The sequence below is a fragment of the Lucilia sericata genome, unplaced genomic scaffold (assembly GCF_015586225.1).
Source record: "Lucilia sericata isolate MDLA Ls3-8-SP2 unplaced genomic scaffold, ASM1558622v1 Contig001400F_arrow, whole genome shotgun sequence".
Classification (NCBI taxonomy): domain Eukaryota; kingdom Metazoa; phylum Arthropoda; class Insecta; order Diptera; family Calliphoridae; genus Lucilia; species Lucilia sericata.
In genome coordinates, this window is record NW_023995338.1 from 7,094 (window position 1) to 24,412 (window position 17,319).

General features: G+C 29.3%; 1 protein-coding gene across 1 annotated transcript; it reads right to left on the reverse strand.

Moving 5' to 3' along the window:
• Positions 1–13,814: 13,814 nt before the first annotated feature.
• Positions 13,815–15,212, reverse strand: LOC119611267 (basic helix-loop-helix neural transcription factor TAP). The gene has a single exon (XM_037966793.1). It carries the CDS (start codon positions 15,210–15,212, stop codon positions 13,815–13,817), a length of 1,398 nt encoding a protein of 465 aa, XP_037822721.1.
• Positions 15,213–17,319: the final 2,107 nt, after the last annotated feature.

The following is a 17,319-nucleotide window of genomic DNA, read 5'->3' on the forward strand; positions in this document are numbered from 1 at the left end:
ATAAACTCAAAAAGTACCAGTTGAATAACGAAAAAATACCAAAAACGATGAACCTTCCTACAAATTTCCGCTCACAAAGGACTCTGAATGTTAAATTTTATGTGTCTAGATTCAATATTGTAGAAAACTCAAAAAGTACCAGTGGAACAATAAAAAAATTTACTAAAAAGTACTAAAAATAAACAATTTTAATATCAATAAACCACTTACCAATATCTTTGTTTAATAATCTTCAATATCCGCCTTAAAATTCTCTTATCTTTATCCATTAAAAGTTTTCTCTTTATTTCTTAATCCATTCGTTTATCTCTTTTTTTCTATTAAATCAATTGCACTTGTCTGTTGCTGCTGTTTTGTTTTTGCAAATTACACACCTACACTCGCATACACAAAATCAAACGAAAAACAACTCACGCGCCAAAGTCAATGAACTGATGATGACGTCACATAATAGAATTTTTAGTGAAACATTTTCTTTACACTTCAATTAAACTTTAAATAACGAAGAATTCTTAAATATTTTATTACATTCTAATAAAAAACTTATTGCACTATATTTTTATGTAAAATTTATAACAATTTAACACTTGAAACTATTTAAAAATTAAATTTTAATCACTTAATTATGAGAACGACCTAAATCGCATGAAAATTAATAAGAAACTGAAAAATAAAGAGGAAAGTTGAAGGAGTTGCTGTTAAAACAGTGTTGTCAATTGTCAGAGTGTGTTAGAGAATTGGCGATTTTGGAAAGAAAGCTCTACTTTAAAAGATTTTTATTCTTTTACCCTGTAAATGTATAGGATCAGTTCTATGAATGGAGAACACACTAGCTTCATGTAAAAACACTCGCTGAACACGAATTTGGTAATGATTATCCTTAGAAATGCCCAGTTTTCCTAATAAATTGGAAAACGTAATATTTCTGATTTGGTCCTTGTGTTTTCACACAGTACTTCAAAAATATTAAATTTTATTTAAAATTTAAACTCCCCTTTGACAGCCACTTTTGAAATTTTCTATGGCATGCGACAACTTTATTAGTTTACTGAAGGCTAGTACAAATTACAAGAGGGTTATAACATTATTAAAATGATAGGTTATATCATCTGAATTAATTTAAAAGATAGTTTGTTTCGGTGGGGTCCTATAGTAGAACTATGCAGAATTTGGAGAAGTAATTAAAATTGTTATTACGTTTATTTAAATTTATCACAATTAATGAATTTATGAGTGCCCATTTTGAATTTCCGAATGCTACTCCTTGTAGGTGATTAAGATTAAATCAATTATGGACCGAAGTCCATAAGACCAACGTTACTGACCGACGAATTCATCATCGAACAGACTAAACGGTTGAAGCTAAAGAGCTAAAATTTGGATAGGAGATTGGTCTCCCACTAAAAGCATCCACTAAGAGATTTTTGGAAATTCCAATGTTTATAAGCTAAAAAGGTTAAAAACGGGTAAATTCGGTAACATAATATCTCCTAAACTAGAAAAGTTACTAAAACAGTTTAAAGCTTATCGTTCATTTACAAAATAAGCGGACAAGGATCTGGTACTTTTTAAAATTCGGCTCCTTAGGCAATAATAGGGTAAAAACTGAATTTTGGAACTTTTTTTACATCCCATATATTTTTTAAACCATTGAACATACAAAAAATATTTTTGACTCCTTCATATCTTAACGAAAAAATTAAAATACTAATTTAGTACTTTTTGCCTATTTGGATGTTTAAGGGGTGAAAATTGTACCCATTTTTTTTCTTTTTGCATAAAACGTTGTTTCCTATATATTGATATGCATAAGAAGAATACTTAATGATGAGATCCACTACGACATTGCAACTCTGGAACAAAATGTTTATTACTTCAATAGGGAGAATTAAGTACCAAAAGGGAAGAGCAGGAGATTAGATTTTATTCCAACACATTGAGCCAATTTGTAGAAATTGATAGATTTCTGATACTTTATCGTTCTTTAACTATAATATTGAACTTGGAACATGAAATTATATAAAAGTGGTCTTTTTGTACTTTTTCGTACTGCAACTGGTACTTTTTTGTTCTTTTACTAATACTTTTCGAATTTTCTAGAATATTGAACCTAAAAACATAAAATTGGACTTCCTTATTGTATAAAAATTTGTATGAAAGGAATTTCTGCTTCAAAATTAAACATGCATCATCCTGATTTAAAGAAAATCTATAAAAAGGGACTTTTTTGTACATTTTCGTTCTATAATTCTTTTTCTTTGAATTTTGTGTAATATTCAGATTGAAATCATAAAACCAAACTTTAGGGACTTTCATAGATTTTCAATATTGAACCTAGAAACATACACTGGTGGAAATCTTATCTTATTTTGTGGTAACAACAAAATTTTCTCAAAAACTACCCACTAGAATTTGTTGATTAGTATCTCATATAAAAGGTATTGAACTCTTCTTTAATATGATATATATCGTATTTTATTGGTATGTATTCAAAAAATGTGGTATTGGAAAAAATAATAGAAACGATTGCATAGGGGTCATAAGGTAAGATTTCTTCAACGGAGTTTTTTTAAATAAAATAAAAAGATAATGAAAGAAATTACTTTACATTGTTGAATTTTATAAAGGATTAGTTTTTGAGAAGATTTCTAGCCGAAAAAAATTTATATCCACTTATAGATAATGGTAACCCACCAATTTTTGGCTCAAATTTCGAGCAATATTTCAATTTTTGCAACTTTACCCACTTCAGTAGGTTGAAATGTCAAAGTATTTTGACAAACAGGAAAAATAATTTAAAGCTAAGTTAATTTTACACAAAAAGTTCAAAAAATTTTAAAATTTTTTCAAATTCGTCTTTATTATTATGTAGATAAGTGTATAGGAATTAATACTAGTATAGAGGCAAAAATAAAAAAGAAAGTTTTAAAATGAGGAAAACCTTTTTACCTTTTCTAAAGTCTTATATACGTTTATTTTGTGAAAAAATATGAAGAAATATTGTTTTAGACGTTTTAATATTATAGGGCACATTTTAACTAAACTTTGTTTCCAACCCAAAATAAAGTCGTTGCTATTATATGAGGATGATGAGGATAGCGAAGCACACTGGGTATAGCTACTATTAGATAAAATTACAAAAATCAATTTAGATGAGAAACCTATTAACCTGTACTATTTGAATCTGGTTTAATTTTTCAAATCCCTTGATTTGTTTAAAAGTTATTTAAAATAACGTATTATTCATTAAACATACAACAGTCTTGTAGTACATATTTAGTTTCTTACTGCATATTTTTGGTTTTTCTGGTCATAATTTATTGCTTTTTTCTATAATTTGTTTTAAATTTTATAATAAAACATACATAATTATGTACTTCAAATTAACCACATTTTTCTTTTTATACAAATTTTGCAATTTTAATATTATTTTAAAATTATATGCGCCCTGCTCCTAATACTAATTTACGCCTTTATTTATTTAATAGTTAGCATCACTGATTCTTAAGCTCCTCCTTAAACGTTCTATTTTGGCTTTTGCTACAAAAAGCTTTCTACTAAGGAAACAACAATAAAACCTACTTTTTGTTGGAGCATAAAAGCTTTTCTATAATCTTAATGCACACACTCATTCGCATTACTAGTAGAACTTTCTTAAGTCATTTGCAGTTTTCTTGTATTTGTCAGTTTCTTTTTTTATTCTTCGTTTGTTTAAGTGAAGGTTTTCGTTTAGCTTCCACACTGTGTCATGTGTTCCGGTTTCCCATTATAGAGAATCCAAAGAATAGAAAAGTACCAAACTTACAGAATATTATTCAGTCAGGACTAGTATGTCCAAATTTATGTTTCTAGGTAGAATATTTTAGAACCATTTGAGAATCATATTCAAATAGGACGGAGTATGTTTAATAATCATGTGTTTTGGACTCATACCATAGAACATTCAAAGAGTATCATTTGAAGAAAGAAAAAGTACCAAATGTGGAATAAATTCTACCTTTGTACAAAGTACTAATAAAAAGAGTAACATTTTCCCCCTTTTCGTCTAGGAATAGGCTTTTTCGAGAATTAGGTTTTCAAAATATTCCGTATTTAAATTTATATATCACAGATGAAACTCAACGATTACAGAGTTAGTGCGTAATTTAATAGGTATACGTCAATAAGTCGAAAAATTTTTCTTAATGTGCTGGTTTTTCCCTTTTACAACCAAAAAGTAGTGAATTTTCAAAAAGAAAGAAACAGTTGTCTCATAATTTTGGATTATATATCCAGAATATTTACAAAAATTTTATGAAGTTTATTAGTTAAAAAGTTATAAAGGTCTAAAAAAGGTACCAAAATCACTTTTGTTACACATTTTCACCCCTTAAAAGTACGAATTTCAAAAAAGTACCAGACAACCATCTGCTCATTTTAAGAGTAGATAAGGTGTATTTAAAATGTTTCTTGTATCACTAATATTCTGTATGAGAATTAAGAAAACCTGTTTTACCCGTTTTTCCTCTTTTTTACCACTAAATGTACAAATTTCCAAAAATCCCTACATAATGGATCTACATAACTGAAAACACCTCTAATCTCAATCAGTAACGCTACTCTTTTATATACATATGTATATATAGATTATATATTTCAAAATATCAAAAGATTTTTATTTTATCAAGACTCTACAGGCTAAATTTCATGGTTTAAGTTGAAATATTATAGAAAACTGAAAAGGTACCAGTTAAAACCCGAAAAAGTACCAGAATATACACTTTTATAGATTATCCTTCAAGGTTTCAAGGATCAATAATAAAATAAACTCAAAAAGTACCAGTTGAATAACGAAAAAATGCCAAAAATAAGAACCTTCCTACAGATTTCCATTAACAAAGGACTGTGAATGTTAAATTTTATGTTTCTAGATTCAATATTATAGAAAACTCAAAAGGCATCAGTGGAACAATAAAAAATTTACTAAAATGTACTAAAAATAAACAAATTTAATATCAATAAACAACTTACCAATATCTTCGTTTAATTATCTCCAATATCCGCCTTAAAATTTTCTTAATTTTGTCCATTAAAAGTTTTCTCTTTACTTCTTAATCCATTCGTTTTTCTCTTTTTTTCTATAAAATCAATTGCACTTGCCTGTTGCTGCTGTTTTGTTTTTGCAAATTACACACCTACACTCGCACACATAAGAACAAAAAAACAACTCACGCGCCAAAGTCAATGAACTGATGATGACGTCACATAATAGAATTTTTAGTGAAACATTTTCTTTACACTTCAATTAAACTTTAATTAACAAAGATTTCTTTAATATTTTATTACATTCTAATAAAACAACAATTGCACTATATTTTTATGTAAAATTTATAACAATTTAACACTTGAAACTATTTAAAAATTAAATTTTAATCACTTAATTATGAGAACAACCTAAACCGCATGAAAATTAATAAGAAACTAAAAAATAAAGAAGAAAGTTGAAGGACTTGACGTTGAAACAGTGTTGTCAATTGTAACAGTGTGTTAGAATATTGACGATTTTGAAAGGAAAGCACTATTTTAAAATATTTTTATTCTGTATAGGATCAGCTTCATGAATGGAGACCAAGCTAGCATTATATAAAAACACTTGCTAAACACGAATTCGGTAATAATTATCTTTAGAAATGCCCAGTTTTCCCAATAAATTCGAAAATGTATTGTTTCTGATTTGGTACATGTCCCATTGACAGTCACTTTTGAAATTTTCTTTGGCATGCGACAACTTTATCGGTTTACTCAAAGTATATTAATAAAGTAGCGACATCTCTTGTTGTACAACAACATCTACAACAACCACATGTATTTTGTTTTTGGAATAATTTAAGATTGTGTCAAAATAAAATTTCCTTGAACAACAATGTGAACATAACATAAATAAAAAATATTACTTTTAAGTTAAAAATATTAACAATTTAATTATATTATTATATATTATACAATTTATTACACTTTTAAACTACTTTAAAACCACTTTTAATTCAATTTTTCAACTTTTCACAAATTTTTACAAATAGCAAAACACAATTTAAAAATGGCGACGTAAACAATGTTAACAATTTTCAAAACAAACTTTGACAACTTGCTTCATTTATCTAGTTTAAAAAAAATAGTCAGCTGTTCAAGTGATGCTACTTTATTAATATACTTTGGGTTTACTGAAGGCTAGTACAAATCTCAAGAGGGCTGAAACATCGTTTGAAATAAAAGTTATATTCTATGAATTAATTTGAAATATAGTTTGTAGGCTCCGGTAGGTTAGTGTTCTGGTCTGGTAGACCGGAGGTCGTGGGTTTGATTACCAGACGGAAAGTTTATTTTCAAATCGTTTAAAGGTATAAAATATTTGAGTTTATTAGTGAATATTTGAGTTTTCGAATGGTACTCTTTATAGGGGATTAAGTTTAAATAAATTATGGACCGAAGTCTAGAGAATTTTAAAGACTTATTACTTTTAATTTATAAATACATATGGAGAATTTCGTGTCAAGTGACCCAACTTTAAAAATCCATGTCTTCCGATTTCGATGAAATGTGTACCAAGGTTAGTGCTATGAGATAGTAGACCAGACACAAAAAACGCCGATTAAAAGAAAATTAAAAAAAAATTATAAAAAAAATATTTAAAAAAATTTTAAATTAAAAAAAAAAATATTTTTTTTAAAGAATGAAGAAATAGCTATTTGAACTCCTTTGGACAATTTTTCCTATAATATTAAACTTTGGATCATGAAATTAAATAAAAGTGGTCGTTTGGTACTTTTTCATACTTTTTGAGTTTTCTAAAATAATCTGATGCTATTTTGCTCTTTTACTAATACTTTTCGAATTTTCTAGAATATTGAACCTAAAAACATAAAATTGGAGTTCCTTGTTATATAAAAATCTGTATGAGAGGTATTACAGCTTCAAAATTAAACATGCATCATTTAAGGAAAATCTATAAAAAGGGACTTTTTTTACTTTTTCGTTCTATAACACAGTGAAACAAAATAAACGAAAATCGAAATACCTGGCAAGTGATACTCTTTTTCGGAAAGGATCCAAGTAGAACAAGAATCTGTTTTTGAAATTTCCCAATTACGTGTAAAAACCGGTTTTTCATATCTTTAAGCACTTAAAAGTCAGTAACATAGTTGAGTCTCAACCGATTTTAAGTTTCTCAACGGATTTAAAAAATAAGAAGCTGAGGCCTTTAAAATGACGTATATGATATTTAAATAAGCTGGATAAATATGTGTATATTTTATCGGCAAACATATTTTTGATTTTAGTTTTGCATCGTTTTTCATGTTTGGAGATGTTTTTTCAAAGTATTTTATATAAGAACCGTACTGTTTATTAATGTATTAGAAAACTATGTCTGTTCACGAGTAAAACGCAACTTTGTTTTTTTTTTAATCAGTTAACAATTGACAATATTATTGATCTTTTTCTTAATACAAAATTGTTCAAAAACCGATTTTCTGAAGGATGTTTTATGTGAAGGATAGGGCTAAATGTAGGCCGATCCTCATTAAATTTGGTGGAATGATTTATGTTGATATAAAAGTTATTTATGCCAAATTTTATCGTGATATTGATATTAAAAGGAGAATTATGGAATTTAAGTCATTCTCTGAAGGAGGGTTTGTATGGGGACTAGGGTCAAAGAAGTCCATGTTATTTAAAGAATCAGCATTATCACTAAGGAAAATAGCAAACTCATTTATATCGATTTTTGTATTGTTTGGACCTAATTTGACTCTAGCCCCATACAAATTCTCCTTCAAAAAATGATTTTAATTCCATATTATCTAAATTATATTAATATCAGGATATAATTCAGCATAAATAACTTTTATATAAACACTAGCTATACTATACACTAGCTACCCTAAAAGCAAAAAAAAAAATCCACTTACACATGGGAAATGCCACTGAAATTATTGCAAGTTCGCCAATTTTTCGGAACGCTAATAAAGATTTTAATGTAAGCTATGAAAAATGTAAATAATATTGTATTGTATTTAATTCATATGGGAGGGACCAATCCCCTCAAAGTCCGCCCATTTTTCTCTACAGTATCTCAGATATACAAATTTTTCTATATAATTCATATGGGGTTACCAAGCCACCCCCTGATGAAAGTCCGTTTTTTTCCAAAAAGGTTCAGATGAATATGAAAGTCCTTTTTGCAAAATTTAAGGAATCTAGTTCTATTAGTTTCTTAGATAAAATATTTTGTTGTATTAAATTCATATGGGAGGTGCCGCTCCCCCCATTGGTAGTCCGCCAATTTATTACCTTAAATATTTACATGGATGCTAAAGTTCTTCGTGCAAAATTTGAAGCTTTTAACTCCAATAGTTTCCAAGATAAACGAATTTGTGTATTTAATTAATATGGGAGGTGCCACGCCCCCTACTGCTAGTTCGCCCACTTTTTATCATAACTAATTATATTGAGACTTATGTGGCTCCGACCAAATTTGCGGGCTCTAACTGTTACATTTTCCGAGATATACAGATTTAATATTTTCTCAATATGCAAGGTGCCACGCCCACTATAGTCATTCCGCCCATTTTGTCCAAAAATATTCTTATGGATGTCAAAGTTGTCCGTGCAAAATTTGAGAACTCTAATTGTACCAGTTTCCAAGATATATGACTTTTAATAGTTATTTAATAAGTAGGCGTGGCACCTCGACTACTTGAAATTTTAAAATAAAAAGCAGCCTATAGTTCCTTCCAGATATACATGAAGGTACTGTTAAAATTTCAAGAAAATCTGTCCAGCCGTTTAGCCGTCTATAAACACACATTCATTTTTATATATATAATTTAAAGGTTAAATCTACATATTTGATTTCATCTTTAATAATTATTATAAACGCCCTGTTCTTAATATTAATTTACGCTTTTATTTATTTAATAGTTAGCATCACTGATTCTTAAGCTCCTCCTTAAACGTTCTATTTTGGCTTTTGCTACAAAAAGCTTCCTACTAAGGAAACAACAATAAAACCCACTTGTTGTTGCAGCACAAAAGCTTTTCTTTAATCTTAATGCACACACTCATTCGCATTACTAGTAGAACTTTCTTAAGTCATTTGCAGTTTTCTTTTATTTGTCAGTTTCTTTTCTTAATTCTGTGATAATGCGTTTGTTTAAGTGAAGATTTTTGGTAAAATAATTAAAATTAATTAGTAAAAGTTTTTAAAATATAAAAATTCAAAGAAATAAATGTAAAATAATGATTGTTTAATAGTTTGTGCTGGAAATAAATGGAAATTAACAATTATTTGCTTTGATTTTCGAGTTGCAAGAATTGTGAAGAAAATTTTTGGCCAAAAATTTTTTATGTACCTACGTGTATGGTTGGTTGTTGTTTTTTTTCATGCTGGTAATACGATGTTTTTGTTCGTGTGTGTATGTTGTGCCAAAGTAAACAGAGGAAATGTGATGAAAATATTGTTTTTTTATGAAATTGCAAAATTAGTAATTAATAAAAGGAAATTATTATAACGTGTGATATCTTTCTAAATGCATTTGTGTATTTATATCGGTTGTTTATATTGAAAACGAAAAAGATGTGTGTCAAAAGATGTATGGAAATACTGAACTAACCTCTCAGAACATTGAAAGTAGTAGAATGGTAAGTCTATTTTATGTTTCTTTCCATTTTAATTGCATATTGCAGTCGCAAATTAAAGTGTCTCATAGGTATGTCTGTATTTTAAATGAGGATAAGAAGTGTATAACCTTTTGCATTGCCTGTTGCTAAATACAAAATTCCTTCATGAAATGATTTATTAACAGGGAAACCAAAGTATGCAAAACATGTGGACTCATGGATAAGATATTTACATGTTTCAGACCAATTTAAGAATTTTGACATCGATATTTTAACGCACATGTTTGGATATTTAACCGATAAGAATATAATTTTGAACATATTTTACCCTTCAGGTGCATAGGCGACTACTGGGTCATGTTTGTATACATAGTTTGAAAATGGCAAAAAATACATTACATAGTCTCACAAATAGCTTTTTCCAATAAAACCTTAAATTCTAAATCGGGTCTTAAAAACGTTAACTTTGGATTGCAAGAGACTAATGCATTTTAGTCGTTTAAGAACCTAGTCGCGATAATTATTGAATTCTCCGACGGAATCCTATATATAGAAGAACTATAGTTCTTCATTTAAGAAAGTTCTTCAAACTATGAGGTGAATCCACCTAGTCAGAAAGATATGTATGTATGTTGTAGGATTTTAGTTAGTTAGTTAGTTAGTCAGTCAGTTAGTCAGTTAGTTAGTTAGTTAGGTAGTTAGTTAGTTAGTTAGTTAGTTAGTTAGTTAGTTAGTTAGTTAGTTAGTTAGTTAGTTAGTTAGTTAGTTAGTTAGTTAGTTAGTTAGTTAGTTAGTTAGTTAGTTAGTTAGTTAGTTAGTTACTTAGTTAGTTAGTTCGTTAGTTAGTTAGTTAGTTAGTTCGTTAGTTTTAGTTAGTTAGTTAGTTAGTTAGTTAGTTCGTTAGTTAGTTAGTTAGTTGTTAGTTAGTTAGTTAGTTCGTTCGTTCGTTCGTTCGTTAGTTAGTTAGTTAGTTAGTTAGTTAGTTAGTTAGTTAGTTAGTTAGTTAGTTCGTTTTAGTTTGTTCGTTAGTTAGTTCGTTAGTTCAGTTAGTTAGTTCGTTAGTTAGTTAGTTAGTTAGTTTAGTTGTTATTAGTTCGTTAGTTAGTTCTTTCGTTAGTTCGTTTGTTCGTTCGTTAGTTAGTTTCTTAGTTAGTTTAGTTCGTTAGTTAGTTCGTTTTTCGTTTCGTTCGTTCGTTAGTAGTTCGTTAGTTCGTTCGTTCGTTCGTTAGTTGTTCTTAGTTCGTTCGTTAGTTGTTAGTTCGTTCGTTCGTTCGTTAGTTAGTTAGTTCGTTAGTCGTTCGTTAGTTCGTTCGTTAGTTCGTTCGTTTCGTTCGTTCGTTAGTTCGTTTCGTTTCGTTCGTTCGTTCGTTCGTTAGTTAGTAGTAGTTAGTTAGTTCGTTCGTTAGTTAGTTCGTTCTTTAGTTCGTTCTTCGTTCGTTATTCGTTCGTTCGTTTAGTTAGTTAGTTAGTTGTTCGTTCGTTTCGTTAGTTAGTTCGTTCGTTTAGTTTTAGTTCGTTAGTTAGTTTTAGTTGTTAGTTAGTTAGTTGTTCGTTCGTTCGTTAGTTAGTTCGTTCGTTAGTTGTTAGTTTTAGTTAGTTAGTTAGTTAGTTTAGTTAGTTAGTTCGTTCGTTGTTAGTTCGTTCGTTAGTTCGTTAGTTCGTTGTGTTCGTTAGTTAGTTCGTTCGTTATTAGTTCAGTTGTTCGTTGTTCGTTAGTTAGTTTCGTTAGTTCGTTTCGTTAGTTTTAGTTTGTTCGTTCGTTATTAGTTCGTTAGTTCGTTAGTTAGTAGTAGTTATTAGTTAGTTAGTAGTAGTTAGTTTAGTTAGTTAGTTAGTTAGGAAGTTAGTTCGTTAGTTAGTCGTTAGTTAGTTAGTTAGTTAGTTAGTTAGTTAGTAGTTAGTGAGTTAGTTAGTAGTTCTTTGGGTGTACTTTCCAAACTCTTTGTTCGATATTGTTTTCACGCTGGTACCCACTAAGTCCTTGGCAGTAATTTCATATAAAACTTGAAAAAAAGTCATAATTTCAGTTTTATTTCAACTTTATTTCTTTTCATTATTCAAAAATACATAATTCGTTTTGAAATTTTCTGCAAAAATATCTTTACAATAAACTTAATAATACTTAAAATTTACCCTGAAAAAAGTGCAATACTTTGAACAATAAAATGGACTAGTTTCTATTACCTGATCGTAGGACTGTTAAATAAATAAAATCTAAACTGTAATTTAAACAGAAAAACTCAATTTAACTACAGTTAAAATTTCGTGTTTAACCAACCTTAGTAACTGGACAGTTTTAGAGATTTTCTTTATTATAATTTACTTAATTTAAGATAAAATGTTTACAAAAATATATATGCGTGTTTTTTTTTGGTTTCTTGATTAGTTTTATAAAAATATAAATATCAGTATATAATTTAATAATAATTAAGGTACTTGCATTACATAATTTATTTAAAACAACCATTCATTTACTGTTAGTTTTTTTGTATAAAAAAATTGTCTTTTGTTAAAAATTTTGAATATTTTTACAAAAGAGAATTTTTATTTGGGATTTAGGAGACCTTTTTTTATAAAGAACATTGACAAATCTGTTGTAGAGAAAGAAATTTATCAATAAACAACAGATTTATGAAGTGCTTTGTTAAAAAATATTAATGTCTTCCATTTAGCAGCCAAATGTGTTAAATGAAAAAGTTAATTTTTGTTAAAAAATTTAACAATTTTATTAGGAATTAATAAAATTATTAAATAAATTAATTAATTATTAAATTCGGGGTTTTTATGCCTTGGGTTTACTACAGTTTTTTAAAATAGTTTTTCAATTTAAAAATATAAAAAGATCATTACAGTTGTTTTTTAAACAATTCTGAAGATCACTTCTATATTTTAAAATTGTTTCCCTCACTGTTAATAATTCCCTTAGCCTTGATTAATAACTTTGAAAGTAAACAATGGTATTTTAAAATTTTTAAGCTTTTCAATTCATTAAAGCTTTATGCTTAAAAAGTTCAGGTGATCCTGTTTTACAGATGAGGCAGCATTCATCTCTTTACAATTGTATGAAATCTCTTTACAATTGTTATAGAGATTTGTATCTGAAAGCTATAATTTTACCCCAGTAGTTATTAAAGATAGACCTCATACCATTGTTTAGTCCAAAGTTTTGGTTGCATATAAATTTTTTACTTAACTATCTTATAATTATATATCACGCCGATTTTTATCATTAAAATTCTTACAAATTCCAATAAAGCTTTTGAAAGTTAGTTATTTGAGCTTATAAAAGTTTTAGAATAGAAACAGGATCAATATTCAGGGTCGATAGGGAATGAAATGTTAATTGAGACTAAATGAACGTTTCGATCGTATTGAAGATTGAAATCTTGCAATATTTCTACTTAACATTTTGTTTTGAACTGCTGATATTTAGAGAATTCAAAGTTTTTTAAAGTTTTGAAATCGAAAGCTTTTAATTCTAATATATCTTGAGTTTCTCATCAGCGGATTTCAAAGATGAAATTTTAAGACTTTAAACGTTATAATTCTTCTTAAAAAGTTTAATGTATTTGCATTAAAACTTTTGACAACTTTTAGTTCAGACAAGTCGAATTTATACAAGATAAAAGTGGTCATCGAGGTGATTGCATTTCTAAATCCATACATAATATATTAGAGATCAAAAATCCTTTCTGAAATGTTGCCACTTTGAATTTTACACCTCACAATCTGAAATCTTTAAAAAAGACACAAAACTTTATGGGTTTCGTTTCAATCCAGTGGAATCTTGAGTTCAACAAATGATATAGATTAATTTTAAGAATCAAAGTTCTTGAGAAGCAAATTATAGAGTTTTGTTTCTACTAGCAAACAATTTCAGTTGACACTACCAACGTTTTGCGAACACTAACTTCACATCCGACTGGATGGTTCAGTTATAACGACATCATATTCTTATTGAGTTGTAGGGTCCAATAGAATTCCAATAATTGCGCTTTCGGTTTTAGAACTATCTATTGCAAACTAATATCGCTTGAAAGTTATATCCAGGGAAACTAAAATCCTAAACTTTTATCAAACACCTATCAAAAGCTTTATCGGAAAGCTTATATTGCAAAACATATAGTAATAAAAAGTAAACCCTTTTGAAATTTCGGCTATACAGCTCCATATTGAGCATGACCTTTAGATGGACCTACATTAATCACCTGTTCATTGAAATCCTTCCATGGAGGAGTTTGTGTATAAAAACTACTATTATGATGATGATGATGCTGGTGATATTGTAACTCTGCTGGAGATCCATTTGAAGCTGTTGCAGCTGTTGTATGTGAGGGTAAATGAGTGCTGGCAGTGATATGTGCGGATGATGCAGATGTAACATCATTATAGCCCGCATTCATTGACGCATAGCCCATTGTATTGGTAGTGGGTGTCCCTGTACTGATTGTAGGTTTAATATCAGCAGCTGCTTCAAATGTGCCCTTAAAGAGATCATATTTTTCTTGTGAGAAATTTGTATCCATTCGACGTTCAGGCTGGTGGCATTGTTGACTGCTATAGTGACGCATGCTACTTAAGAAATCTTGTTGTGTAAAGCCCGGATTTGCTGGAGAGTGGGTGTTAGGTGTTACATTAGGCTGCCTATTAAAGTTCGGTTGATATGTACTGCCTGCAGCTCCTAAACCTGTTGTTTGGTTAAAGGGCATATGAGGAGGATAAGGCATTCTACCAAAACCCATATAACCTCCTCCCGCCATCATAGGATACTGTTGTGGGTTAACAAATATGGCATCGAATAGTTCCTTAGTTATTCTCTCGCCGCTCAAAGTAAAATTCTGTAATTTCTCTAAATCCAAATTCAAAGTGCCACCACTTTCCAAAACCTGTTCCAAGGCAAATATGTAATTGTGCGCAAAACGTAAAATCTCTATTTTAGTCAATTTCGTTTCCTCCGGCAATTGTGGCAAAGTAACACGCAAACGTTCTAAGGCATCATTCAGCGTATGCATGCGATTACGTTCGCGATCATTGGCCTTAATGCGGCGAAATTTCTTAATGCGCACCACCTGTGTGGGACTGCGCGAACGAGTCATGCGATTTTTGCCGACGGCATATTTACGTTTTGGTCTTGGTTCAGTTGGTTGATCATCACCACTCTCACCCGAAGATTTTTTACTCGGCGTAGATGTTTGATCTCCCAGCTTCGGTGAGAACTCTAGATCATCTGGTGGTGCCTTGCTGATAATGTGTTCTACAAGCGTACGTCCACTGCGTGAGCTGTGATTACTGCCGGTATCAAATAATCCTGGTATCAAAGAATGCTCCATGGGTAAGCTGTTATAGCCGTTAGGTAAATGTCCATTAAAATCTCCCTGAACCGGTGCATTATTATAAAAATCTCCACAATTATCAAACACTAATTTACGTGGTTTTAAATGACACTCATTGGCGGTTTCAAAACTTTTTTCATAACCACTATCGAATGAAGAGTTATCATCATCTTCGGGAAAATCAAAAGAACGATCTTCAAAACCGCTATAACACGAAGACATTTTTAAAGCGTTTTCTTTCTTTTTCTCGTATTACACTTTTAATAACGGTTTTATTTTTTTCAATTTCACTTTATAATTCTCGTTTTTCTTGTAGCATTGTTTTGTTGTTGTTGTTTTTTAATAAATTTTTATTTCCAACAGCGGTTTGTTGTTGCTCGCATCACGTGAATAAACCAACTAAACAACCTTTAAGGGTGTTACTTGTATTTTATATTGTCGCGTTCCTCACTTGACCAACCCTGTGCGTATTGGTCGTGGTCGTGAGGGCGCCATTTAAAATCCTCTTCCTATGGAGAGGGTTGTTTTTGTGTTTTCGTCTAATATTGTTGCTTTAATCTTTTTGGCTGAGCTGTAGAACTCTTTTACTAGCAACTAGAACTATTAGCCAATCAGCAGCCTTTAACGATCAAAGAGTTTTTTTACCCTATGCCCTGTAGGAATATTAATCAAGTTTGTGTAATGCATACTCACTGGGTTAGATTAATGATAGGAATAGGTGAAAACAAGTGTTAAAATTGTATAACTTCATGGGAATATGAGATTTAATAGATAGAATGAAAAGATTCAATAAAGATCATTATCGATGACTTTTATATAGATCAAAGGGAATAGTAGACTCACTAGATCACAATTCTAAATATACTTCATTTACAGTGGCTCTAAATTAGACTGGATGTTTTAACAATTACATTGGAATTTTAACACAATGATTCTACCTTCATCGACATCTGATGACTAGTCCAACATTTTAAATGTTTTCATAAGAAGGAATGAAATGTTTTTAAATTTCAACTGTAGTTTAGAACACTTAGTACGATAACAAGAGTTCCGTTTTTAATTTAGACCTCATAACCCTAAAACAGTGAGTTCAGACTTTCCCAAAGTTTTGATTCTTATCCGGTTTAAAAGAATTTACTACTTAAATGTATATGAAATTTACTAGAACTATAAAGAACTATATATTATAAACTCTAGATCCACTTGGTTACTCATCCCAGAAATTTCAATTCAAAACATTAACACGACAATACTTCTGCTCTCAGCATTCGAAACCTTAGTAAGTTAGTTAGTTAGGTAGTTAGTTAGTTAGTTAGTTAGTTAGTTAGTTAGTTAGTTAGTTAGTTAGTTAGTTAGTAGTTAGGTAGTAGTTAGTTAGTTAGTAGTTAGTTAGTTAGTTAGTTAGTTAGTTAGTAGTTAGTTAGTTAGTTAGTTAGTTAGTTAGTTAGTTAGTTAGTTAGTTAGTTAGTTAGTTAGTTAGTTAGTTAGTTAGTTAGTAGTTAGTTAGTTAGTTAGTTAGTTAGTTAGTTAGTTAGTTAGTTAGTTAGTTAGTTAGTTAGTTAGTTAGTTAGTTAGTTAGTTAGTTAGTTAGTTAGTTAGTTAGTTAGTTAGTTAGTTAGTAGTTAGTTAGTTAGTTAGTAGTTAGTTAGTTAGTTAGTTAGTTAGTTAGTTAGTTAGTTAGTAGTTAGTTAGTTAGTTAGTTAGTTAGTTAGTTAGTTAGTTAGTTAGTTAGTTAGTTAGTTAGTTAGTTAGTTAGTTAGTTAGTTAGTTAGTTAGTTAGTAGTTAGTTAGTTAGTAGTTAGTTAGTTAGTTAGTAGTAGTTAGTTAGTTAGTTAGTTAGTTAGTTAGTTAGTTAGTTAGTTAGTTAGTTAGTTAGTTAGTTAGTTAGTTAGTTAGTTAGTAGTTAGTTAGTAGTTAGTTAGTTAGTAGTTAGTTAGTTAGTTAGTTAGTTAGTTAGTTAGTTAGTTAGTTAGTTAGTTAGTTAGTTAGTTAGTTAGTTAGTAGTAGTTAGTTAGTTAGTTAGTTAGTTAGTTAGTTAGTTAGTTAGTTAGTTAGTAGTTAGTTAGTTAGTTAGTTAGTTAGTTAGTTAGTTAGTTAGTTAGTTAGTTAGTTAGTTAGTTAGTTAGTTAGTTAGTTAGTTAGTTAGTTAGTTAGTTAGTTAGTTAGTTAGTTAGTTAGTTAGTTAGTTAGTTAGTTAGTTAGTTAGTTAGTTAGTTAGTTAGTTAGTAGTTAGTTAGTTAGTTAGTAGTTAGTTAGTTAGTTAGTTAGTTGTTAGTAGTTAGTTAGTTAGTTAGTTAGTTAGTAGTTAGTAGTTAGTTAGTTAGTTAGT

Coding starts and splice junctions, on each gene's coding strand:
- LOC119611267 (XM_037966793.1), bottom strand. CDS start 15,212: ATGTCTTCGTGTTATAGCGGTTTTGAAGATCGTTCTTTTGATTTTCCC.